This window comes from Platalea leucorodia, assembly GCF_965183815.1.
Source record: "Platalea leucorodia genome assembly, chromosome: 10".
In the NCBI taxonomy this organism is placed as follows: Eukaryota; Metazoa; Chordata; class Aves; order Pelecaniformes; family Threskiornithidae; genus Platalea; species Platalea leucorodia.
This window is the reverse complement of record NC_138832.1, coordinates 23,561,022-23,587,351: the sequence shown is the minus strand read 5'-3', so window position 1 is coordinate 23,587,351 and position 26,330 is coordinate 23,561,022. Positions and strand designations below refer to the sequence as shown.

The 26,330-nt window shown below is 41.1% G+C and overlaps 1 protein-coding gene across 4 annotated transcripts; it reads left to right on the top strand.

The window, feature by feature from the left end:
- Positions 1-26,330, top strand: LOC309595820 (phosphatidylinositol-3,5-bisphosphate 3-phosphatase MTMR8). Of its 4 annotated transcripts, XM_082323186.1 has the most exons (15): positions 1-94; positions 1,680-1,802; positions 2,481-2,643; positions 4,983-5,140; positions 6,701-6,829; positions 7,817-7,951; positions 9,902-10,034; positions 11,787-11,896; positions 13,023-13,148; positions 14,816-14,865; positions 16,960-17,160; positions 17,600-17,728; positions 18,682-18,808; positions 20,636-20,963; positions 21,046-26,330. In XM_082323186.1, exons 1-14 carry the CDS (start codon positions 71-73, stop codon positions 20,918-20,920), a joined length of 1,893 nt encoding a protein of 630 aa, XP_082179312.1. In that variant the 5' UTR covers positions 1-70; the 3' UTR covers positions 20,921-20,963; positions 21,046-26,330. The 4 variants fall into 4 exon arrangements, with proteins under 4 accessions (XP_082179312.1, XP_082179311.1, XP_082179314.1 ...); XM_082323185.1 differs by having other exon boundaries at positions 20,636-26,330; XM_082323188.1 differs by lacking the exons at positions 18,682-18,808; positions 20,636-20,963; positions 21,046-26,330 and adding an exon at positions 18,616-18,679.

The following is a 26,330-nucleotide window of genomic DNA, read 5'->3' as shown; positions in this document are numbered from 1 at the left end:
AAATGGCGGCGCGGAGGCCGGGCCGGGCGGGCGCGCTGAGGTGAGGCCGGGGCAGGCGGGCGGTGCCGCCATGGAGCACATCACCACGCCGAAGGTAAGGGGCCGCGCCGCCCCGGCAGCCAGCCGCCGTCCCGTCGGGGTCCCCTCGCGGCCCCGGGGGCGCCGGGCTGTGGGGCTCCGCTCGCCGCCCTGCGCCGGGGCCTCCCCGCGGGACACCTGAGGTGAAGCCCCTCCGGGGCGGCGGGCCTCGGCCGCGGCTGTTGTCGGCGATTTCAACGACATTTTTTATTTTAAGGTCGTGATTAATTTCAGTAAACCGTCTACCTTTGCGTTCCTTCAGGGCCGTCCCTTGCGCTTCTCAGACGGGTCAGGGATGAGTCTAGAAAGCTTAACGCTACTTGGTGTGGTGTTTAGGTATTTCTTACTGTACCGCCTTGTTGGAAAGGGAATTTTTAGAAAGGATACTGATCAAAAGCTGTTTTGGTTACGATTCGAGTAAACTTCGTGTACATCAAAGTGCGGAGACCCCCTCAGTCCGAATAAGTAAATCAAAATGTGCTTTTTTTTAGTTGAATGAAGCGAAGCGGGAGCTCTGGCAATGCTGTGCTCATGACGGCTAAAAAAATGGTATTTACTTCAGGCAGCTGTCTGTCCAGCTGTCGATTGATTGATTTTAAATCCCGTGAAGGTTGCTGGTTGTTGTATTTTGTTTGGTTTTATTCTCTAGGGTATTAGTTTGGGGATGCTCCTTACCCATGTTGCCTAAGGTGCTTTGCTGGACCTGCATGTCTCTAGTGGCCTGAAAAAGGGCAATATTGGATATAATAATCATATGTGCTGAAAAACATGGCATACTAGGAAGATATACAGCTGAGACCTCTGCTCTTCAGGTTTCTTTGCTGACATTTTCCATGATTTATCTCAGACCAGTGACCCTGTAAGGAAGCTTACATATTCAATACCCAGAACTAACGTATCATATACTGTTTAACTGTTTGTTTTCATTGTCCTTCCAATTTTTTTTTCCCCGTTATTTTTGCTTAATGGTGAAAGAAAAATTCCATCTATGTTCATTAAGAAGCAAAGAGGTCAGGAGAAAAACCAATCAAATAATGTGAAATACTTTAAAATTAACATTTTATTATGTCTGTGGTAATGTTTTTTTAAAACTGTTTCTATTAATTAGCTCAGAGCGGTTTATGAAATGCACTTACGTGCCTAGGAAGTGTGTTACAAGAAGTAGCTACTAATACTTTTTTGTAGTGCCTGAGCGGCTGGGAGTCGGACTGGAGAGGGCTGTTTCTTTCACAGCAACACTCTGATTATACTGAACGTGGGCAGTCTTTTCTTTTGCTGTTCTTTGTCTTATTATTTCTGCAACCTTGCACAGTAACAACCGTGATCATCTTGGCTACAAATCCAGTAATCCTGTTACTCACACTGGTGCTAAACCTTGGCTGTTTGCTTAACCTTTTTGGCTTTAATTGATGGAGAAATAATTTGAATTTATAGTGTAAAGCTGAGTTAGTGTTGCAGGGGAGACTTTAATTGTTATATTTTTCTGTCTTTCTTCCCGAGTTGTATATTAGCAGTTACATGATTGTGGTTCAACAGGTGCTTAGGTATTTCCTCGATAAAAGTTCAATTCATTTTTTTTTAATACTCTTTTTACATTACAGGTTGAAAATGTGAAATTACTAGATCGCTATACAAATAGGAAGGCAGCAAATGGGACGTTATACCTGACAGCTACCCACCTTATCTATGTAGATGCTTCTGCTGAAGTCAGAAAAGAAACATGGGTACGTTGTGATACCTGGAGTCTGTTTAAACACGAGTATAAAAATTACTTTATATCTCGTATCCAAAATGAACAGGTTTGTGAATTCCAAAGTTGTAGTGGTTTTTTATAGTATTTTGATGCCAACTGCTTACCAGAAACAGCTGTTTTGGAAGGAAATGAGCACAACGGTAATGGGACTTGATAGAGGTCACTCACTGAATTAGTGTTAGTTCCAGAAACATAAAAACCTTGTCTAGTTTCCTATCTCAAACTCAATATACCAAGCCACCAAACTTGAATTTACAGCTTGTAGAAGGGCAAAATTAGCACTGAAATTAGAAGCCTTTTTTATTAATTCTAAAGTAAAATGGGAATGATGAAATATATTGCATATGGGAGTGGAGGGAAAGCAAAGTGAACCAGGTAAACCGAGCTGCACATCAATCTCTAAAAGTAATTTATATTATATATCTGTATTTTTTCAATCTTGCTCTTAGTTACCTAGCCTTTGGGTGCACAGTCTGGATATTTATTATGTTTGCTTGATAAATATCACAAATAAACTCATTTTCCTCTGCTAGTTAGATGCAGTAAGCCTTAAATAGCTGATAGTATTTCAGAAACTCAATATCTGCTTGTACTGCTCGCAACCTTATCAGCGGCTTCTGAAAAATGCTGTTTATTTCCTGTTTTGCAGATTTTGCATCACCATATTGCAACTGTAGAAAAATTGCCTCTGACCACGGCTGGATATCCACTCCTCATTCACTGCAAGAACTTCCACATGGCTCACTTTGTTATTGGGCAGGAACGTGACTGTCACGAAGTGTATACCTCCTTGCTTAAACTTTCACAACCAGGTATTTAGGACGGGAGTCTGTTTTGGAAATCGTTGAAACACTTTAAGCTGGAAGGCTCATGCGAGTACTAGCGAAAGCTTTGCCTGCCAGACTGTTGGTTTTGCAGTGTCGGTACAGGAGGGGGAGGATGTGAAATCAGAATCGGTTTCCACCACCAGAGACGATCTGCGTGGGTTGGCTCAGTAAGTAGAGTGATACCCTGTGGACCAGGGCATTTGCTTCCAAACTAAACGCAAAGCTTTCGTGGCGGCGGGAATGAGGTGGTCCCCGCCAGGAGCTTCTGAAGACCCGTGCAAAGTTCGTTTGCCTGACTGAGGCTGTCTGTATGCGGCATCTCGGGCTTTTTTCTTGTAGCACTCACGCTGAGTGTCATATCCCATACCCGGCTGTTGTCAGTCACTTCTGTGACCTAGCTGTTGGCTGTCTGTAGTTCTGCCCTTTCCAGTTGATCCAGGTGTTCACAAAATTCTGGAATCCCACAAGTAAAGCTTTAAACGTTGGCATCTTTCATTTGTTTCCCCATAGCATGTTTAGGCTGCTCTTCAGTGTTTTCTTTCAGTTGTGAAACCCTGTGCTTCACCCTGGCTGCCCTGACTCGGAGTCACCCTTAGGAGTATAAGCAAAACATCCTCAAAAGCCTGTGGTCTCTTCTGGCTTCAGCTTTTTAGTCCATCATGGATGAATCTTCAGGCTCCTTGTTCTTCTCGCAGGACAGCATTCCACCGGTTTCCTACCTGGCTTCTGTCTATGGCAGCTTCTGTTCTTGGGGCGCTCCTTCCGTGAACCAGTATTTGGAGTTTGGTGTTATTATAAGGATGCCGTTTGTAATTGTATTTTGTAATTATGTCACTAGTCTGAGGAAAGGGAATTGATGGCACCAGTCTGCTTCATGCTGGCCGTCACCTAGGACTTGAATAGAAATACTGTCGTAGAAAGGGTTTTTGCTGAGTTTGGGGGTTTTTCGATTGATATTAAGGCTTGTGCCTGTTCCCGGCACCTCCCTTGTGCCCTGAGCTTTGGAGTTTTCTTAGTTCTGAAGTTCTAATTCTAATGCTGTATCTGCAGGTTTCTGCTGTTATGTTTAAAAGCTGGCACTGTTCTTTCAGTTTTGAAAATCAGAGACTTATGTAGCGTCTTAAAGCGTGGGAGCTGTCATTGCAGGGGATTACATCAGTTTCTTTTGTCTTGTGGTTATTTGTGTAATATGCTGTAGCTCTTTCTTTTGTTCTATTTATGGATTTTAACAGTTCTCTTTTGTTGTTTTGAAATTTGTGTGCTTCCTTCATGGTTTTTTGGCAGAGCCTATAACTTTTTATGATTTGGACATGAGTGATTGACAGCTATGGGTTACCTGTCCGGTAACCTGGCTACTTTATCAGACTCTGGCAGGTCTCACTCTGTCTCTGGAGCACTTGCTGCCTTGGGAATCAGCTGAATGAGTTATTGGTTGGATTTGCATTTTATGAAGAGAGGGAAGGAAATTGGGATGGTAGAGATGGAGGGAGGAAGAAATTACCATTTGTCAGGCACAGCCTGAAGCTTTTGTTGGGCTGACAGCAATATTCGAGACATCTATCAAGTTTCCCATGCGGCTCAGAACTCACTGTTGAACGATGAACTTACAGGTGTGCAAGAGCTGTTTTATGAACTCTTCACAGAAAATATATCTTTTAATAATGTTTTCATTTATGGATTAATTCTTATGATATAAATCCCATCTAACATGTCTATTGTAGTGAATTCAGTAGGAAATAATTTGTTTGGGAAGAATTACTACTTTGAAGTTTTAATTAATTCTAACGGAATGTTTTGGCATATCTCCCTGCATGTGGGAACTGAGTATTGGAAGTTCCTGAGGATTTCAATATGAATTGTCAGCACTCGGTACTACCCCGAACGAAAACCTGTAAATGTGAGGTTGAGAAATTTTAAATATCTATACTCTTCTATGTAGTACACTTTTTTTTTTTTCCTTTAGGAGAGAGAATCAGTCTAAGTTTGCTTAGAGTAGTGAAGTACGCAAAGTGATAAAACTTCATGCTTCCGATCTTGGAGGAGGCAGAAGCGTAAGGAAAATAGCTATTATTAAATTATAGCCAACTGTGCAGTACAGTGGCATAGCCCTTTGGCTTCTTTAGTAAATGATTTCTAAGTCCCCTGATCTTTCTTGACTGAATAACTTTTTTCAGTCCTTGTATCGGTTGTGGTACACCTGCAGCTCGTTGGCTTGCACAGTGTGCTTGTCCAAAAGATGGCCTTTAGGAAGAAGTGTTGACCTCTCCGTATGTCTCTCTGTATCTCTCTCTAACTAGTTCATTTTTCTTTTTCCTTCTTCCCAGTGAAACCTGAAGAACTTTATGCTTTCTCTTATAATCCTAAAATGTCTAAAGAGAACCGGGAGATTGGATGGAAGCTGATTGATTTAAAAGTAGATTACCAACGTATGGGAATTCCGAATGACTATTGGGAAATAACGGATGTTAATAAAGACTATGAGGTAATTCTTGCCCAAAGTAGCCATTTAGTGCCGTATCTCTTCTTTGTTACTAATGGCATACAGCAGTCCTGCTGCTGCTGCGTAAGTGATGCCTCTGGGGAAGAACCAGCTCAGTTGGTTTTAATCGAAGCAGCATCGTCTTGATGTGAAGTTGCAGATAATGATGCTATGGAAAAACAGAACAGAGCTGCAGAGTCACCTTGGTTTGCTTTGATCCCCCTGGCAGAGTACCAGGTACTTGACATTCCTCTAGAAAAACAAACCATCTGTTATGAAAAACCTGAAGTACCTTTAGCTGCTTTCAGTATTTCCAAACCCTGTCCCGCCAGGCTGGTGACAGATGTGTAGAAGAGAAATAAATGGCAGCAGCTTGGCTTGGTGGGGAATGAGCAGAGTGGAAAGGGACTAGGTAAGGAAGAAAAAAACAGCAGCCAAAACTAGACCTTTTTTTTTTTTTTTCTTCTTCTTTTCTTGCTTGGTTGGATCTTCTGTTAAATAAGGGCTTTCAGTCATTTCAGTCCTAACTGGCTGCTGCTGTTATCTTCTTCTCTTTTGCCCCTGTAAGGCCAGATTGAATCTAAAGAACATTAAATGAAAGCATTTTTCAGGAAGCTTACTCAAACTCCTGCTTCATATTAGTTCCTTTTTATTTCTTCTGATGTTGTCTACAGTCAGACCTTTCTGTCTAAAAGACAGAGCAAACAATTCTGAGGAAGACACCAATATATTAAGTCTCGAATCCCTTCCCCCTGCTCTCCACTCCCTTCCCCCACTAGTTTTCTTTCCTGTTACACTTTAGATTGAAGAAATATAAGCCTGTGCTGTCAGAAATGACTGGTAATTTTAAATTACTCTACCTCTGGATGCCTGAATTGAGATATGACACGAGAGGTGCTTTTTCCATTAGCTGATTAGGGCACCTGAACGTGGGCATCCAAAATCATTAATCACTTTGAAGCTTTACTTACTAGTAGGTGACTCTCAAGTGCCAACGCTTTATAATTTCTTCACGGTTTCCAGCTTATGTTTTAAAATCGTCAAGCCTCACGTAAAGCCAGACTTGGAGAACAGCTTATCTGTGAAGTACATGCTGAAAAGACTGTACTTGCTTGAGGAAAAAGGATAAAGCTGGTCTCTGAGGATGCTACCTGATTGCTGGAAGCTCATTTCAAGTTGAATAAGATTTAGAGGGAACTTCTTAATATAGTTGTTCTTAATTTCTCTTTTTGTGAAAAATCAGAAACTTTCATAAAATTTATGGATTTCAAGAGCTTCCTTTTAATGTATTGTGTACTGTGCAGTCTGTTTTTTTAGGTTCAATTGCAAAATTGATTGTTTCCTTTACTACATTGTTTTTATTTTGCTCCTATTCCTGTGTTGTTTTTCTAAATGCATCTTAATGGCTTGAAACTTTAGATGTTGACTGTATTGGATACACTGTGGCAAACAGTCTGTTCCTGTTGTTTATAAATGCTCGATCATAAGCTAAAGATGAATTTTTCATGAATTTTGAATTGCTAAGTAGTAATATCTGGATTTTTTTTCTTTCTTCTCGCTTAGGTTTGCAACACATATCCTCCAGAAATAGTGGTGCCTAAAGCTGCTAATAAGGCAGTGGTGATCGGAAGTTCAAGGTTCAGAAGCAGAGGGCGGATTCCGGTGCTTTCTTACTTATATAAAGAAAACAATGTTAGTTGTTCATTGTCTGCTGTCTTTGTGGGGAGTCAGGGTTCCTCTTCTTGTCCAGTCCCCTTTTAGTGAAAGGAAAGGATGAGGTAATTATTAGCACATTAACTTATGTTTGAGAACAGTGCTTCTCTGAACGGCTTTAATGCTGGTTTGTTCTGAGTCACAGAATGAGCTAGTTAAGGACAAGCGCTTAGGACGCATCCAGAGCTGTGCAAAAAGCACAGACTTTCCAAGCTTCCTGTCTGGAAATTTTTTTAATCAGCTTTCAGCGATGCCTTATTGGCATTGGGTTTTTTTAATCTACTGTTTAGCTATATGGTTTTTTAATGTTTTAACAACATACATGTTAACTCAGCTGGATTTTCTTAGTATTAGAGAGGAGGAACCACCCTGAAATAAATCCCCACTAGCTCAGAATAAGTGAAGGTTTCATTTTTTTTTTTTCCACTGAAGACCAGAATGTAAATTTTTAACTTTGCTGTCTCAGCAGTGTTTTAGATGCAGATGTTAGGAAAATGCTGTCACAGTCAAATTGTTGTTTTCCTGAGGAAGCACGCCTTGACCTGGGCAACTGCATGGAGTTGTGCTGGCAACTATTGACATTTCCCTCAAGCATACTCAGTGCAGCTCTGAGCGTGGAACAGTAACAACTGATAAGTGAAGTTGTGGAGAAGAAGGGTGTGGACGACAGAAACCAAGTAGAAAGCATGAGAAATGCTAACATTTGGGATACTGATCATCAGGCAGAGCACAGTGGGTTTGAGAACATAGCAATGAAGTTTGCAGCAGGGCTCCTCTACCCTCACTGCTTTCCCAAACTTCTAGCTTTGAGAATTATTCCAGTGGTATTTCTGTATGTCCATTTAAGTAGCAGGTTTTCAGGGAAACGGCGAATAGGACACTTAAAACCAACAAATTAGTGTTCTTTGGGGCGGTGCAGTAGAGACAATCTGAAAGCAGAAAAATGTGAGGTGTTGTGTGTTGCAGGCTGCCATATGTCGTTGTAGCCAGCCTCTCTCCGGGTTCAGTGCGCGCTGTCTGGAGGATGAACAAATGCTGCAGGCCATCAGAGAAGCCAACCCTGGGAGCCCCTTCATGTATGTTGTAGACACAAGGCCAAAGGTATCTTCATGGGGTTTGTAGCTACTTTTAAAGCTTGCGTCTGAATTAGTAATGCTGTTTTCAGTTCATTCTTTCACAACTCTGCTAATGCTTTCTTATGCTGCATGAGGTTAAATTGTGCCAGTCCTGAATCAGGAGTTCAGTATCGGGCTCCTGGTTTGGTGTCTTAATGTCATAAATGCTTACGCGTAATAAACTGCAATGTTGAGTGCTGTTAAGAATGCTTGCACTCGTGGAGTATCCTGGGTTGAGGTTTGTGCTAAGGATGACCCGAAGCAACTGGCAGTCTTGAAGCTGGCTGAGACAGTGAAGCATTTTCCGGCAGAGAGCTGGGTCCTTAATACGCCGAGTTGGAGAGGAGCCTTAGAATTTGGTTCCACGGGGCTGAAGTGTTTTTATCAGCAGACCTGGGAAGAAGTGGGGTTGTATGGAGGCTGATAACAGTGGAGAAAAGCAACTCCTCCATTTTTTTTGCCTTTGTAAAAATAACACACGTGTTTTCATGATGTGCAGCTTGGAGTTTAACGCAGTTCAGCTCTTCTGGTCCGTAGCCGCTATTTGGGGCTAGAACTTTGTTGCTGAGGTGTTTATGTAAGAGGATATTGAAGATACATTCACAAAATGAAATCTCTCATGACTGTTGTCTTGAGGAACTCAATTTAGAAACCAACTCAAATGTTGTCTTCTAAGCATATTGATTGCGAGTGTCAGTATAAGCAAATTAGAACACAAGGATTTTCGTAGTACGCAATTATTTAAACACAAAGATTTAAATGTGCTCTGATTATTTTAAAACTGAGCTTTCTGAGAATGTGCTTCACTGTTCAGATATTGCAGTTATTTTATAGAAACTACAGATTTAGTTAAACTATGGTAAGGGCAAGAAGGGTAAAAGTCTTTTTGGGAAAACGGAATGTTTCACCTGTTGTTCTAAGATGTATTTTGGCTTTTTGTGGTACGACATTTCCTAGAGATAACCTATTCCCTAACTATGTTTGTAGCAATCACTGCATGTTCTTTTGGTCCAGGCAGCTTCCAGTGTCGTAGATGTTCCACTGAAATCTATCATTGATGGCAACTTTGTTCTAAAGTATTGGGTGAAAAAGGGAGAGTTTATAATTGGTCGTATTTCTCTTCCTAACGCAACATGTCTGGCTCTGAATAGTAGAGCTGAAGCTCTAGGGTGTTATTTAATTGTTCTAAAGTTGTATATACCATATCTGACCCTTCCTTCTCTCCTCTCTATGGAGGCAAATCACTCCTCTTCCCAAATTAACGTGGGGGGTTGAGGTGCTCTTGTTTTTGGTCACCGCTAAAGATTTTCTGGTAGCTCTTGAACTGTTTTGGGTTAATTGTTAGAGCAACTGGCTTCTTTTCTACTTCTTTTCTGCAGTTCCAGTTGGTTGCTGTATTCTTTCTGCTCAACTTTAATATTTCTATGTTTCCCTCAGGTGGCTTTATTTCATCTGTGCATGTATGTCTGTGAAAAGCTTTGGAATTCTCTTACTATTTCTATACCACCATGTATGTATGTTACTCATAAAAATGACTTTCCTAGTTTTACTTTCGTATGCTTCTGTCTGAATCTTTTTACGTAGCTTCACAGTTAGGGCAGACTCAATGTCTCTCTACCTGTTTTGATGACAGCAGTGTTCTGAAATTGGGCACGGTTTTGATATTGCCTACCCTAAGAAATTCTGTCCAGGGTCTTAATGAGTCTCTGCATATGACTAATGGACTGGAGACACTGGCATAATTTTAGTGAAACAGCTGGAAGTAATGTCTGGGAGGTGGGGAAGTACATCTGTGTAACAACTTGGTTCAGTATATTTTCTGGGAGATTTTAAAGAAAGAAGGATTTGCAAAACAAACTGTTTATTTCTGCGTATTGTTTGTGGTAATTTTCTCTCTTTCTTTTCTGTCCTATTCCTGTTCCCTTGAATTTGACAGTTAAATGCCATGGCCAACCGTGCTGCTGGGAAGGGTTATGAGAATGAAGATAATTACGATAACATTCGCTTTAAATTTATTGGCATAGAAAACATCCATGTGATGCGGAACAGCTTGCAGAAACTCCTGGAAGGTAGGCACAGCCCGTGCAAGCGGCCAGTCTTCGTTACCCTTGGCTACTGTTGGACAGAACCTTTTGCTGAATATGTAAATCCTGTGTGTGCAAGTGGACGTGGGTGTCCTGATGTAATCAGATAAGCAAAGTCAGTGTCTTACTTTGTTTGCTGTATTGAAGTGGCTGAAAGTATTAACGTTGTTAAAATGCTTTCCTGCTAGACATTTTATTTATTGTTGTGCTTAGTTTTATAGTGGTTCAAAAATAGCAACTAATACTAACAACATTCCTTAATTGTGCTAGTTACATAAAATGTGAATTTCTTAAATGTGCCAAATTAAAAGAAAAAGGCTAGAGAAATATTATATTTTACCGTTAAGATAATCTCGTCATTACTTTGTGAGCTATTGAAAGAAAACTAGCATAGGTTGTTGAGGAAATAATCTTCTGGGGTTTGCTATGTTTAGTTTATTTCAGTGTTAAACAGTATTTCTGATTTGAAATCAAATTTTGGCATGATCTTCCAAAGACTTTAATCTCAAATGAAAAATAAGAACTATGTACATATATTTCTGATTTCTTTAACTGAACTTGTTTCATTGAAATACATCAAAATGTATTAAGCTAATGTTTTAATACATTAAAATGCAGCGTAGCTCAGGTAATTAAGCTACACTGTGAGACTGTAATCTTAGGGGGAAAATGCAAAGCAGGGCAGAAGAAATACTTACCTGAGCCGTTGGAGATCAAGAGGTGAATCAGGCCCACGTTTTCACGAATGTAATTTTGGAGAAGTTCCGTTAAAGGTGATGGCATAGCTTGGATCAAACCAGCATACTCTGCTAGCTGGTTTCCAGCCCCGTTACCATCCTTGTGCTGACAAAGACTGCGGAACGGGGCAGAGTAGGTGCTGCAAATCATTCTGCTTGCTCCCTGTGCTTCGTTTTCTAAAATGTAATACAGGTGCTGTCATTCAAAATATGAGTTTAATATTTTAGTAACCAGCGTAATGGTCATCTTGCTTCAAAATAGTTGAATAACTGATGCTACCAATTGCCTGGCCAGGTAGCGCTGCAGGATCCGTGGTGACCTTGGAGAAAAATGAGGCTATTCACGCGACCAAGAGATTGGCCTGATAACAAGTATAAGTCCTTAATTGCCTGTTCCTGGCAGATTTATTTTGTGGTGGAAGAAGAGGCGGAATAAATACTTTTTTACTCCCATATTCTTCTTTGACAGTGATAAAATCTCTCTCGCTGGTGCTTACGGACTATTGAACTGTATTACTCTAAGTATTTTCTATGCTGGGTTTCAGTATAGCATCTGAGTTGCCTTCCAGGTTAGACATGTTATTTCTCTCTCTAAATTAGAACTCTCCTTTCTTCAAATCTTTGTGATGGTGACTGCATGTTAGTGGTTGTTAGATGTGTGTGCGATGGTGATTTATAGTGAAGTAACAGATCGCAAAACACTTTTTTTGTTGGAAAAATCTCAGCTGAAAAAATGAGTTTCTGTTTAAAGAAAGAGGAGGGTATTTTCATATCCTCAAGTTCTCTCATAGCTAAAAATTGCTGGTTTGTGTATTTAAGTATGCAACCAGTAGTTTCTGTGTCCTTTAGACAGAATGTTGCTGCTGACACTTGAAAAGTGTGGAAATGTTAGCTTTTAGGATCTACCAAGCTCTGTTGCTGTGAAGAGATAATGAGGAGGTGGGAAGAAGAGAGAGATGTTGTTAACAGTGTGGGCTAATTCCTTTGTTTGTGTTCCTAGTGTGTGAAACGAAGTCCCCCTCCATGAGCGATTTCCTCACTGGGCTGGAGAACTCAGGTTGGTTACGGCACATTAAGGCTGTGATGGATGCAGGTGTCTTTCTTGCCAAGGTAAAACTGTACCCCAACCTGCAGGTGAATTAAAAAAATCTGTACTTTTCTGTTAGGGATTGCTCCAAGGCTGTGAAGTTGTCTCTGGAGAGAAGGTGGGAAAACATTGCTATTCAGGTTGGCCTCAGCTCTCAAAAACAAGCCTGCAGTTGGAGAACATCAAGTGGGTTACCCCGCTGGCGCTCTCCTAGACACTTCCCACGACTCAATGAAATGCCACAGGGTTGGGGACACTGTCCTGTTCACCTTGTTGTAACAAGCAGTTATCTAGGCTTTATTAAAACTCATTTGAAACAAATAAAGTCACAGAATGTGAATAAATGACCTTTACAAACGTCTCTATATAACGCATATTTAGTAGTGCAGACAGCTCGTAACCTTGTGCTTGTTGGTTATTGAACAGCTCTGCTTTAAACGAGGGATTGTTTAGAGCAGTTTATTTTCTCCTGGTTCAGTGTGATGTGGCGGCTGCTAATTTTGATTATTCAATGCAGTCCTCATTTCTGCAGAGCTTGTGGCTTTGCAGGTCAGGCAAAAGGAGAAAAGTCACGGAGGCACGTGGCTCTTCAGTAGTAGTAAAGGGCATGCAGGCAACGTGTGGCAAGAGTAGTGACCTTCTGTAAACGTTGTCTTTTCTCTCTTAAAATTGTCCCCTGTCGCAAGCAATTTTCCTGTGTTTTTCTCTTCTGCCACCAGTACGAGGGGAAGAAGGTGATCCATGTGGGAGGAAGTGGGGATGAGCTCTTCTAATTTTTCTTGAAGTTCCTAGTCCCCATGTGTCCAGTTATTATTCTTTACTCATCCACCAAATTTTTCCTCAGAGGAGGGGACTGAGAATTCTGGGCCTTTCAGAAGACTGAGCATTTTGAGATCACAGGGCCTTTGTTCCTTGACGGTCTGTGTTGCTGACAAGGCATGCTACAGCATTTTATTCTAGTTGGGGTCTCCTATGGGTTGATGGCTGTGTGCCCAGAAATGGTGAATTTCCATGGTCCAGATGAGAAATGACAAATTTTCCTCTTGGGTTTTAGGCCAGTCAGGTAAATGCGGGTGAAGGGATAGTATTTAATTACAGTAACCAACCTAGAAAGCTGCTAAACTGTTCTGTCTGGTCTCTCCTTCACAGGCTGTGAAAGATGAAAAGGCTAGCGTGTTAGTCCACTGCTCCGATGGGTGGGATCGCACAGCGCAGGTCTGCTCCCTGGCTAGCCTCCTCTTAGATCCGTTTTATAGGACTTTTAAAGGCTTCATGGTAAGAACACTAATGTTGGAATTTCAAAAATAGAAAATGCTTCCTGGATTTGAAATGTAACCAGACCCTAATTAAATGTTTTAGGCCATTTCCTGGAACAAACCGTAGGTGACCTATATAAAACCAGCTTCAATTCTATAAACAAATTTTAATTGCCCTGAACAGCACGGGCACAAAATGGCAGCTGTTGATCTGCAATTCCCAAATCTTTGTTTCCTTGAGTGTCCACGTGAGAACCGCTAATGAGACATTTCAGCAAGAGATGAGCGAGCAAAGGATGCGACTCTGGGAGCAATGCACAAAAAAGTGAAGCAGCTTGTCATTTAAGACTGTTACAGTGAATGGTCTCTTATCTGCTAGGATTTAAAATTGAGTGAACTCATTCTTGTGCACAGGGCAGCATATAACCTGTATATCACGTAAAATCCTTGCATCATTTAAGACCTTTTTTAAAGCCATTACACATGAATTTGGCCATTTGCTTCTACTGCGGGTTTTTTCTTGTTTGAAGCCATCACTGCGTACATCTGTGATGTTATCTTTCCATTCATCTCCTTTTGTTAAATACCTGAAAGACAGGCTGCTGCTCTTAGAGTTCCTTAAAAGAAATCTTCAAATCGTTACAATGCAAATTTTGCCTCCTCCAGTGTGTTCTACTGCTAGGACTGTTTCCTTGCATTCTGTGCTATTTTTAGTAGTAGTATTATTTTTGCTTCTGGATTATACTGCAATCTTTTAACAATTAAAATTACATCAGGGTGTGAAGCATCTGCCTGGGCTTTGCTTGTGCTCTGGACAATTCTGTATGAACTAAGGAACGTGATTTTGATGAGGAACAGGAGCAGTAACTAAAACAGACAAATGCTTGTCTGTCCTTGGAGCAAATGGTTTGTATGCACAAATGCTATGACAGTGGTTATTCCTAAATGAATGCATCAGAAGTGTAAAGAATGGAAAGATTTGCAAAGCAGTGTAACTTAAGTTTTCAAAGAACTCTGTTGTGAATTTCTGCCTTCCTTTTTTTCAAGTCTCTGGATGATGGTATCAGGAATTGATCTTTAAATATGATCCAGCAAGGCGAGTAACAGTAGATTCAGCATCAGTCATTTGGTTCCTTATGAGACGTGTTTAAGGAAAATACTGCTTCCTTGTTATTTTCTTATATATAGCACAGGCATTCTATTTAAAAGAGAAATAACCATGTAGTTCTTCTGATGCCATCCTGAGCTCCTCAATACACAGATGTACTTCTTACATTCCTATTTGCGTGTTAAACATTTGTTGAATTCCAGTTGCTGATTTATTTTGCTGACTATTATGATACTCTCTTCCGAATTAAATAGCACATAATGTAATATTAAGCTGTTAATTCTTTTAGCTTGGTGTGTTGATATATTATGATTTTAACAACATAGAAACTCCCTCAAAATAGTACTAGACTTGCTTGAAATAACTTCTGATTCCAACAGCGACGTCATACTGGGAACTGTGGATAAGCTATAAATCACTATTACTATTTTCATTGACTTCTATGGATAGACTCATAACAATAGCGTCAGCAGGTAGCATTGGTTGTAAGCTTTTTAGAGCTTAACATCAAAGGCTTCATTTTGCATTTTGTAAACAAAGTAACATTCTTTTTTTTAACCTCTGTTTCAAAACTGAAGGTTCTAATAGAAAAGGAGTGGATTGCAATGGGCCACAAGTTCTCACACAGGTAAGAAGAGCGTGGTATCTTGGGTGTAGCGACGGGGTGAAGGTTTGACTGTGAAACTAATACAGTGTTTTCAGGTCGTGTACTCCCGTGAAAAATTTAAATGAAAGTACAGGACAGAGGAGAGAAGAGTTGGAAGATACTGGAGTTGGTGACATAAAGCCAGTATCTGCTAGGGTTGTTATTTTATCAGTGCTTTTTTTATTACTTCACAAAATCATAGTCTTGAACAAATTATTTGTATTCCGAGTGTTTTCCTACCTGTAAAATCGCATTCGTATTACATGAGGAGCGCTAATGTTCTGGTAAGACATGTTAATTCTTCTGCAATTGTGTCCTGGAAGAAAATCTCAGCTGATGTTTTTCAGGAGTTTAACCAAGTTCAAAGCATAAACTCGAGCCCAAACCAGTGCTAAAACCCAATTTGACCTGCATTCTCTAGGCAGATTAAAAATGCTGTCATTCCTGTAATTGATAGCCTGCATCTACTAGGGATATTACCTCGAATTACTACTTGTTATAGTTACCATATAGAAATTAGAAACTGAGATGGTCCAAAAGAATACGAGGAGGGAAGGGACCGGTCTATTCAGTGATATTAGCTTGTTAAAAATTGAAGCTTTGTTCTTGATATAAAGCTGATTCCTGTTTTTATTATTAAAAGAAATTTGTTCCCTTAAAGCATATCTGGGGAAAATAAGCAATATGCACACCCTTATACTGGTGTATAAGAAGCAGAAGTCAAAGATAAACTGCTGTTTGGTCATTTGGCCAAATAAATGTTCTGTGGTCATTGTTTCTGCTTATTTAGGGATTCTTTTCACCTTTATTGCTTTAAGACACGCCCCCCCCAAATACTCCTATTCTTCTATTATAAAGGATTGTTCCAAATATGAGAACTTGGCAATGGATACAAAAAGTACTTGAGACACGAATTTCAGCTTTGACTGAGAATATAAACTTTTATTCCAGTAGACAAAAATCATTCCTCTCGTAGTGGTGGCCGGTGCCTTACAGTTCTGAGGGAAATCAATCCTCCTTCATGCTGCTGCTTAGGGCGTTGGGGTTGGAATCACAGGACCAGGAACTGGGGCTGGATCGGCTGGATCTCCATCATAAGAAATCTTACTTCATTTTTCCACTTAAGTTTGGGGATGCCTTGTTTCTTTCTGTGGATTTCCAGGTTATACCCCTTCCTAGAAAAGGACGATTCTGCCCCAGGTTTTTTCTCTTAAGAAAGAACAGTCACTGCAGTACAATAATGTACTGTTTGGTTTCTTTCCAAAAATGCTATCATTCCTTTTCTGTTTGTTTTTTCTGCTGTGATGGATTGTAATGAACACCAATAGATCCCTGGCTAGATTGTTGCAAAACTGGTAGGGTTTTTCTGAACGTCATCTAAAGATGTAAAAATATTTTTCATTGTTGTTTTGGGGTTTTCTTTGTTTGAGGGTTTTCTGTTTTTCTTTCTGAGTAATTGCCTACCAGGATTTTGTTCTTGATGTCCCCATGGAGCAAAATCAGGCTGTTCTGACTGTTGCTGCCTGTTGTGGCTATGCCTGCACCATAAAATACTCTCACATCCATAGAAGATTGTGGAGGACACTTTCTCCCCCCGCCACCATTTCTTGTTGTTCCTGGCAGACAGACAGAATCCCACCAGTGTCAACTGTTTTTCCCCAATTAAGGGCTAGCATTAGTTCCTTACATTCGAGCAATCTATTTTTCTTTGGAGAATATTGCCTTTTTTCCCTTGTGCTAACATCATAGCATAGGCTCAAGGATTCACAATTATTTCTTGTGATGCTTGCAAGTCTGTTAAGCAGGCGCTTCCATTGCTAACTTTACTTTAGAGAAAGGGACATCACACAATTCTCATCACTCCTACCAGGTGCCGTTGGAGAACGAGTAATGCCGAGGGTGGCACGTCTTAACGTACAGCTGCTGTAAGATAAACTACGTGGGGTTTTTTCTGACTCTGCAGAATAACTTCTTATTCTAGTAGTGAAGAAAACTTGCCAGTTGCTTAATGGCGATGGGATTCTTTTTTTGTTGGGTGACACAGGATTTAACTCAGGTTTGTTTGCATCTCTCTAGGTGTGGCCATTTGGATGGTGACCCCAAAGAAGTCTCCCCTGTCTTCACTCAGTTCATTGAATGTGTCTGGCAGCTGATGCAGCAGTTCCCGTGCACATTTGAGTTCAATGAGCGTTTCCTTCTTGAAATCCACGACCATGTCTACTCCTGCCAGTTTGGGAACTTCCTTGGGACCTGCCATAAGGAGCGTGAGGATCTGAAGTGAGTTGACAGTTTATAGGGCCAACAGTCTAGAAATCACTTAAATGTCAGAAACAGGGCAGGTTGGGTGTGTTTTGTGTGTTCTTAATGTAACTGTAGATTGGTTAAGGGTAACATCATCTTGATAGATGCTTATGTTCTACAGTGTGAAAAATCTTATAGATTAATTATTTCCTCAAAGTCAGATGTTTTAATTTGGACCACAGTAATAACTTGCAGATACCCCTTTTGGATTGGATAGTGTCCATTTTAAATGATTATATATTCTTCAGTGATGTATCTTGTATTTAGGAAATTAATCAGATACTGTGTAAAAAAAAAAAAAAAAAAAAAAAAAATTCTTAGCTCCCTTAATCTAATTCTACTCAGAACAGCTAGCGTTAATAATCCACTTAACTTGGTTCTTCTTTTAGTGATAGATGTTATTTGTAATTGACAGAATCTTTGAGAAGACCCATTCTCTATGGCCTTTCCTCTTACAGAAGAAGCAGGAATTGAGAAATCCTTTGTACAGAGGATTTACAGCTTACAAAGAGCTTCAACCAAACACACTACCTTTCAGTTTCCAGTAAGTTGCTTATTTAAGAAGGGGAAGAATGGGGGCGCTTCTTTGATTGTGAGGTAGATTAGATTGGTAATTTAGGTTTAATAAAATAAATTTTCACTGATTAGCATGGTGTTTTACCTTTCTCCTCCATTCCTCATCCATAAACTGAGAGTAGTAGTGCACAGGTAATTGCTAAATAAATGCAGATCCTGTAATTTAAAATAATATCTTTTCTTTGCTATTGAGAAAGAGGGTGGGGAGAGGCAAGGAAGAGAACTTCAGATGTGTAGAGAGACCCCCCCCACACACCCCCTGACTGCTTGCTCTGTCAAATTTACATGACGGGGTAGGCAATTGTTAAAGCAAGTTCCTCCTTTCCTCCTTTTTAATATATATTAAGGAAGTCTTTCAGACAGGAATTTCAGTGCCCAGTCACACCCAGGCTTGTGCAGGCAGGGTGGTTTTCACAAGAAAGGATTTCTTGTTGCCATGTCTGTTTGCTTGCCCAGGGTGTTACAGCTGAAGTGGTTGGTTTTGCTTTGTTTCTGGCTCACTCCTGTTCCCTGCTGAGAGGAGGGGATGCAAATCCGTTTTTAAGTTCTGTGTGTGGTTACTGGCGGGCAAAGGGTTTTAATAAAAGTAGGGAGCTAGGGCAAACTGAGGACTTCAAGGTGAACTACCCAAGCCTCCAGTGCGTCTGCTATAGAAAAAGAGGATATTTTTGTCCTATGTTAATACCTACTGCCAGTGCATGGGGATCATAAGGCAGAAGTACTTAAATCCTTGGAAGTTTTTTTAACTTTATGAAAATTTGCCCATTGAAACTGAATTTTACAATCCAAGGTTGTGGCGGTTTTTTAAAATCAATTATTAATCTCAATTTGTTGAAAATTTTTTTTCTTAAACAGCATCAAGTTTGTGGCCAGTCGTGTACAATTGGCTGCCTAATTCTCTTTTCTTGCCCTGTTCTTGAGGTTTTGGTGTGGGATGTATAATCGCTTTGACAAGGGAATGCATCCAAAGCAGTGTGTATTGGATCATCTGCTAAGCTGTGTGAGCCAAAAGATGAAACTGGAGGACAATGCATCTGAACTGGAAAATGTGAGTCCTGAATCTTAATAATATTTAAAATCGCATGATGGTTTTGGCAAATATAACTGGGATTGAACACTGGCACTGAACAATTGTTTCAGCGTGCTGGGCAGAGCTGGGCAAAATGAGGGGTTAAATGACGCTGCTGTAATAAATAGGTTTGATTACCCAAAATTCTCATCTGCGAGGTAAAAGCTGTGTTTGGTCAAGTTATGTTGCAGGGTCTTAATGTTCTAATTCTCTAAATGAAGCAGGTGTTAAAAGAACATCTGGGTTTCAACTCCACTTCCAGCAAACTTCAAGGGAGAGGGAGACTAAAAGAATGGGTCTGCTTCCCCCCCCCCATGAATAATATGAATATGCAAAAATATTCTTGTTTTCAGCTCATGCCCACGTTTTTCTTTCCCACCTTCTCATTCACAAGACACATTGGAAAAAACAACGATCAACCAGGTGTTAAAACAGTGGAGTTACTTAAGTTGGTTTTCATGTAATGGCCAAAATGCGACTGGATCGTGTAGGCTGAATTATCCTCTAAAAGGGGCTACCTCGGATCTGAAGTGCTTTGCTAAAACAACATGGGGAATCTTCCACGTTTACTACTTGTGTTCTGTGTTATTGGAGGGCAGGGTTGTGGTGTCCAGAATAACCAATTTCTCTCCTTCAATCCAGAATAATAAAGTAAGCAGCAACACCCTTCACGGTTTGGTCAGCTCTGCTCAGATTCCCCAGAGAGCTCCGTTTGTCCATATGAAGATGTGGATACCTCTCTCAGCAGTGCGAGACAGGAAAAAAAAAAGTAGATAGTCTTGTTAGCTTGTGAAGCGCTGTAGTTTTGTGTTTCCATATGCATGGGGTCTGGCTGAGATGGGGTTCAGTTTCCCCCCAGCAGCCCTCACGGCTCTGTGCTGTCTATCGGCAGCGAAGGGTGTTGGTAACACACGGTGGTTTGGCATCAGGGCTGTCCCTCCAACATCCCCCCCTTGCCTGGTAGCCTGGGGGTGGGCGAGATCTTGGGAGGGGAGGCAGCCAGGACAGCTGACCCAGACTGACAAAAGGGATATTCCAGACCAGATGGGGGTCTGCTCAGCAATAAAAGCTAAGAGAGAGCAGGAGGGGGGAGGCATTTGTTGTTACATTTGTCTTCCGGAGCAACCCCTACGCTTACTGAAGCCCTGCTTCTCGGGAAGTGGCTGGACATTGCCTGCTGATAGGAAGTAGAGAATAAATCTTTTGTTTTCCTTTGCTTCCTTTGCGGCCTTTCCTTGTGCTTTATTAAACGGTCTCTATCTTGACCCACGAGGTTGGATTTTTTCCATCTTATTTTCTCCCTGATCCCGTCCTGCTGAGGAGGGGAGCGACAGAGCAGCTTGGTGGGCACCTTGCGTCCAGCCAGGGTCAACCCACCACAGTCCTGTACAGCTGCCTGAAAGGAGAAGTGTGGCTTTTCTTCGTGCTCAAGGCTCTACTTGCAATATCCTTTTTATGTGTATTACAAAAAAACCCAAACCACAAACAAACCAAAAAAACCCCTAAAAATACAGTAGTGGGAGAGTCATCTAAAAATACACCAGTGAGAAGATGGATCAGTGTCCTTTGCTAGGTTAATGTGAATGCTGAAAACTTCAGTTTTATTAGTTAAACGATGATGTTTGTATCAAACATGTAAGGATCTATGCCCATGTACTTTAATGCTAGATTACAGAGCTGAAAAAGAGGCGCTGACACAGGACTATTACCTTGACGGTTGTTTTTTGTATATCCCTGACAACTGGGAATAATAGCTTTTTGTCATCTTTTTTAATCTTTAGCTTTTTAATCTTTTTATTTTTGTAGAAACTTCCCTTTCTTGATGGTCCTTTGCCCAGTGAAGCTTGCTCCTTATCTAAAGTAGGATACGCTGCTTCAAAAACACCGATGCTCAACACTCCTCAGGATTATGAAGTGGAACCCCCTCCTGCGTTAAGCAACGGCGCCTCAGCAGGGGATGTAGACGTTGTGTCAGATGTGGACCGAAAGCACAAGGAGAACCTGTTGCATCACCAGGGCCTCCACGATCTTAGTGACGCCATTGATGTTTTAGACTCCAAAGCCAAGGACGGAAAGCTGCAACACCACTGATCGGCTCCGAGAACCGTGTCCGACGAACCAGGCGCTTGTAGTGGTGAGGCATAAGGGAGCTGTGCCCCCGCGAGGGTGTAGACCACCGAACCATTTACAGCTAAGCTGTGTACGTGTGTTTGCAGGGAGCCGTGCTCGCTGTAGAGAAGACGGTCTGCATTTGGTTTGGTTCGCATCGTTTTGCAGCTAAAATGATGAAGATGCGTACAGAGCTGCCCAGAAGGCTGCCTTGAGTTAGCGTAAACTTTATTTTTCAGTGGAAACATGACGTGTGTTTAAGGTTTGTGACTGCCTGCCAGTAATGGTATTTCAAGCTGAAAGAAATCTTGGCCAATGAACATGGGGCTTAGGAGCTGTGCAGTGTTTATAACTGGAGTAGGAAAGATGCAACCCATTTATTCTCAGTGGTGGTGCAAGGTCATCTTAAAATGATAAAAAATTTCAGTTCATCTTAAAATTATTAAAAAAAAAAAAACCCTTTTCTTAGCTGTGAATGAATCTCTGCATGGACCCTCACCTTGTGGCAGAATTGATTCATTTTTTTGTTTTCTATGCACATTTGATAAACAAAAACAAACCCCCCTGTGCCTTTTTATGGAGACCATTTTAATGTCTAGCCATGCAACGTACTATTTTTATTGTTGTAGTGTAGATTGTAGTATTTGGTTGTCTTTGTAGTCAGTATTTTTAAACAAGGGTTTTTTTATCTGCTGCCGGCTTCTCCAGGATCTTTGCCGATCCCCTGAGTTTAGTAGCTTCTTTCTAAGCCGACCTTTCAAAAAATAAGCTTTTAGGGACCTCATTTAGTGATTGTGAGAGTGCAGCAAGCCCCAAAGACAGCCTGTAACACATGAATTTTTGACACAGGGAGGATTAGAAATGAGAAAAGATAGGAAAAAAATCTATATGGAATTTTTCTCTCTTGTTTTGTGATCTTGGCTGAATTGAAGCAAGAGAGTAACTCTTTGTTCTAAGCTGGAATCGGTGTGCTTTCCTCGCATCCATCCACGAGGCAGTAATTACAGATGAGGTGTGTTCCATTATTGAATTGGGGCCTAAAATGATTACTTCACATCCCATCCTGAGCGATTATCATGAATGTTATCTCGGATGTTAAAATTACATGAACCTTAGAGATGTTTTGTCTGTACTGTCAAGACACGGGGACATGAACAACATCTCTCATGGCAATGAACTTTGTGATTTTGTGAAGCTGGTGACAAAACGTAAATTGGGATGTGTCCCCTTATTGGAGCAAGAAGCGGACATCTTGGCTTGTGACTGTGCTCGTTAATACTACTTGGTTTCTTTAAACTGCAGTAATCTCAGCTGGAGATACTAGTTCAGAGTTGCAGGTTTAAAACAGAGACGTATATTCCATTTATACAGAAGTCTTGTGAAGAAACAAGGGCTTGTCTCCCCAGGGAAACGGATGGCCCAGGAAAGCTGTTCTACAGGACTTGCTCTGGACAAGCTTCTATAAATGCGCTTAATGGCACAGGGAGTCCCTTTGTGCAGCTTAATTCAAGATGCTTTTCTGCTTTCTTTTGGATCCTCTTGTTTAAATTAGATGCTGCCATTAGGTCTTAAAATCAGTTTTTCTCTTTTATAAAATTTTGAAACAAGCTGAAAATATTTTCAAAGTTAGCCTTCCCGATCTCCCAATAAAAAGGAGAAACATTCCATTATAGCTTCGTAAAATGCAATAGCCACTGTTCGTATGCTTGTAACCGATGGTGAAATGATTAGGTTAGTTTCAGCGTTCAAGATAAAGTAGAAAAGAAAAAAAAAAAAACCAACCAAAATTGCCCTGAGTGTCTCACTTTGGGTAAGCAAATACATATTTTATTAAGCCTATCAAAAGACCCAAGGAAAAGGGGCAGTACCTGAGAACACGGCATTTTTTCAATGCCTAGAATGGCAAAGAGAAACGTTTTTTTAATGTTGCAGGTTTTTCAATCTTCAAGCAAGTAATATAGTTGCTTTCAAGATAGGAGTGAGAGAACTACAGTGTGCGATTGATTTAAAAACTAAGCACATAAAATACTGAACCAGATATGCTTAAGCAGATGTTCGAAATTTGTTGCGTGGGTATGTATCAAAAATACTGCATCGTGCAACAGCTATGTATTTTATTTGGAAGGGTGCACGTTTCTGAATGCATCTTTTCTTAATCTCAAGATGAATATCTGCTGTTGAGTCTCTTTGCTCCTAAAAAGAGATCTGCTAACCTCCTAACATTAAATTAGATAGTCTACCAGCCTTTTAAGTTTGCTGTATCCACATACCCCTCAAGTGAAGAGGTTGCACCCTAAATCTTAACCAATTTGCTCTAGCTACCCAGCGTTCGGAATCTGCTGTAGATTTCCACTGGAGGGTGCTGGCGAGATTGTTTCCCTTTGCCTCTTTATCCTGTAAAAGCTCAATTTCACAGGTGCACTTTGCAGTTTCGTTTGTATGGACTGATAGATCAACCCTGTCTTTTCTTTCTAGGTGGTAGAAGAGTGTAGCGGATAGTATGCACGGCTTCTTAAATAGAGAACTCTCAAATGCTAAACGCGACCAAGGCAGGCACTTTTTAGGACCAGTTATTCTAGATGTCATCGGTTCTTTTGATGTATTCTCTAATGGAAATGAGAGATACAGAATTGTAGAGAATTTTGACTGCCCACTGAAGGATTTAGACATACCATTGGTTAATCTTTGTATAAAAACATTTTGCAGAAGGTTTCTAGAAATGTTTACGCATTGCCTTGTCTTTTGAATTACTATAGATTACCTTGAAAAAAGTAGAATAATCTTTTCTTATCCCTAAAACGTGATGCTGACATCTCCACAAATCCCTCTTGACTACAATATTACTACAGGTGCATGTAACCATGAAAAGATTACTTCATACACTGAAAGTATTAGTAAGCTTTTAGTAATCTTGCTGCTTTTGACTTCAGTAACAAAACAATGGATGATTTTATACTTAAATGCAAAACCTAGCCAAAAAAAAAAGGGTAATGGTCTGTCTTTTTAAAGACCTCTTGGATTTAATGCATACAGACTTGGTCAAAGTCTACAACATATTAAAAACCAGTCATGCTGGTGCTGTAAATTTATGGAGCTGGGAAAGATTCCAGGGTTTCCTGGCTTTCCATGAGATTGTTTGCAAACCGATTAGCTAGAAGCTTTTTAGTTTTGATGGTAACTCTTGTGTGTTTCAAGACCAAAAAGGAAAAGCTGTTCAGAGCGGTGCAGCGTGTCCTCAGGTCTCTGGTCAGCTCGGATTTGCTTCCCAGAGCCCTGCAGAAAGCCTGTGCTCACTCGTTACGGGGTGCCCTGCTGACAGTGGTGAGCGAGTTGATCGTCTGTTCCTTAAAAGTGTTAAAGGAAATCTAAAAGCTGTTACGTAGGAATCTTCTTGTGCAAGCACTGTGTGGGTGAAAAGTTACTATAACTTATTTATTCCTAGCGGAGCATCCATGCGTTGTGAAGTCGCAAAGACTCATTTTTATTTGGAGCTGTTAGCTGAACAATGCAGCTTGCTGCTTTCCATTTGGATTCCTCTGACTGGGAGAACTGGGAGGGAGGAGGGATCCTGTTTGCTGTGCATGGGCTCTGTTTATGTAAAACTCTTCCTTTGCTGGAGCACTTCTTGCTTTACCAAGATACTCCATGGTATCGTGGTTTCATGCTTCCACGTAGTCTCTCTTGCTACAAATAGGTACAGCACTGCAGTGGGCCAGTGCCTGTAACATTCTGCGTTAAAGCTACTACTTTGACGTAGAAGAGGGACTCGTGTAGCTTTATTTCTCGGTTGAAATGTCTTAATGTGATCTTCACAGCGCTGGGTTCTTAAATTGTATTTTTGTTTTGCAGTTGTCACCTGTGGTAGAGAAAATCCAATCGGTGCTGTTTGCTTTACAGGAAAAAAAGGGAATAACTGGTTTGCCCATAGATGTTGTAGTTGTCAGTTGGCCCGCATTCATGGGAGAGAAAAGCAGTTTGTTAGAGCCTATAGGCACAGTGTACTTCTAGCTGCATTTGCTGTTACTGCTCTTAGTGAATGCCTTTCATTTAAGTGCTTAGCAGAAAAATTCACCTGCTACATGAGTGCTCGCTGATGCACGAAGCTACCCTGACTGGGATGGAGAAGGAGACTTGCTTGGAGGTAGCTGGTAAGCCTCAGTTTCCCCAGTAAGCTTCTCAGGTCCTGGCGAGAGGGATTTGCTGGGAGCTGGAGGTGCGCAGAGCATCACAGGATCTCTGCCTTGAGTTAGCCCTTGTTGGGTTACAGGTGCAGAGCTCCCTGTTGGTGAAGTGCCCCTCTGTGTCTGTTGTTCCCATCGGGTTTGGAGATGGTGAGCCCTAGCAGGTGCTGAGAAAGCACCCTCGCACCTAACAAAGCCGCAGCGCCCGCAGGGAAAGCGTTTAAAAGCGCTCTTGTGCCAGGCGCTGCTTCGGTTCCCTTTCTGGCAAAACTGGGTAGCCTCAGCGCCTGCCGGCTGCTCCCCCAAAGGGATCATTTCTTGGCACGATTTAGTAACGAACATTCCCGAGTGACCAGGAGAATTCAAAATGTGTCTGCTGTTCTGCTCTTCTCCCCTTCGCCACCGCGCTGCGTTGAGTGCTGGGGTCCTTTTTTGTACGGCCCTAACGCAGTTACTCCTTGTTTACATACTGTCCCTCTTGCACATATAGGCACTTCCCATGCCTTGGGGTGGAGTGGGGGGAAGAATCTGTTCTGAATGTAGTAGTTTCGTTTTAATTAATACACAGCACTTGATTAATTAGATGAGGAATGTCTCGAACCAGGTGATGTGTAAGTCCATGCTTTCGTAAGCATCTTCAGCACTAAGAACAGCCAGGGCGGTGCCAGTCGCAGTCGGTGTGATTTGTTAGGGCAGGTATTGTAACGTACAGCGCCGCATCCCTTTGGCATCTCTGAACTACAAAAGCAATGCAGAAAGAGGGTAGGTTAAAATGGTTGACCTAAATCTCGTATCGTTTATCTATGTCTATGCGTCTGTATTTAATGTAGCAGCATACTACTGGAATAACTTGTAGCACTGGATCTAGTCATATGTAACTGGGCACACAGCCGTACTTTTCCTGTCATCCGCAAACTGATCTTTGTAGGAACGGACCTAAAATCGTGTGTAGTACGCAGCTGAAAATTTAAGTGTTTTTGCTGTTTCTGTCAGTCAGTCGCCATTTTTGTCAGTGTAACTGTTGAGGGACAGTTGTATAAAATTGTGAATGATGAAATCCTGTATTCTTGAATGTGCTGCGATGGCTGTATACGTGTGAGTCATTTTAGTTAATGCACTGCTTAAAAAAAAAAGAAATTGTACCATGTTTAGAGGAGCACTGTGTCTTTTTTTCTCTAAATGTATTTGTTCCATGAAGTTTCACTTGTATT

Bases quoted from the DNA above. Each gene is read 5' to 3' on its own strand.
- LOC309595820 (XM_082323186.1), top strand. From the start codon at position 71: ATGGAGCACATCACCACGCCGAAG. The intron at 14,866-16,959 runs GTAAGAAGAGCG...GCATCTCTCTAG, and splicing joins GGCCACAAGTTCTCACACAG to GTGTGGCCATTTGGATGGTG. The intron at 17,161-17,599 runs GTGAGTTGACAG...TGTAATTGACAG, and splicing joins AAGGAGCGTGAGGATCTGAA to AATCTTTGAGAAGACCCATT.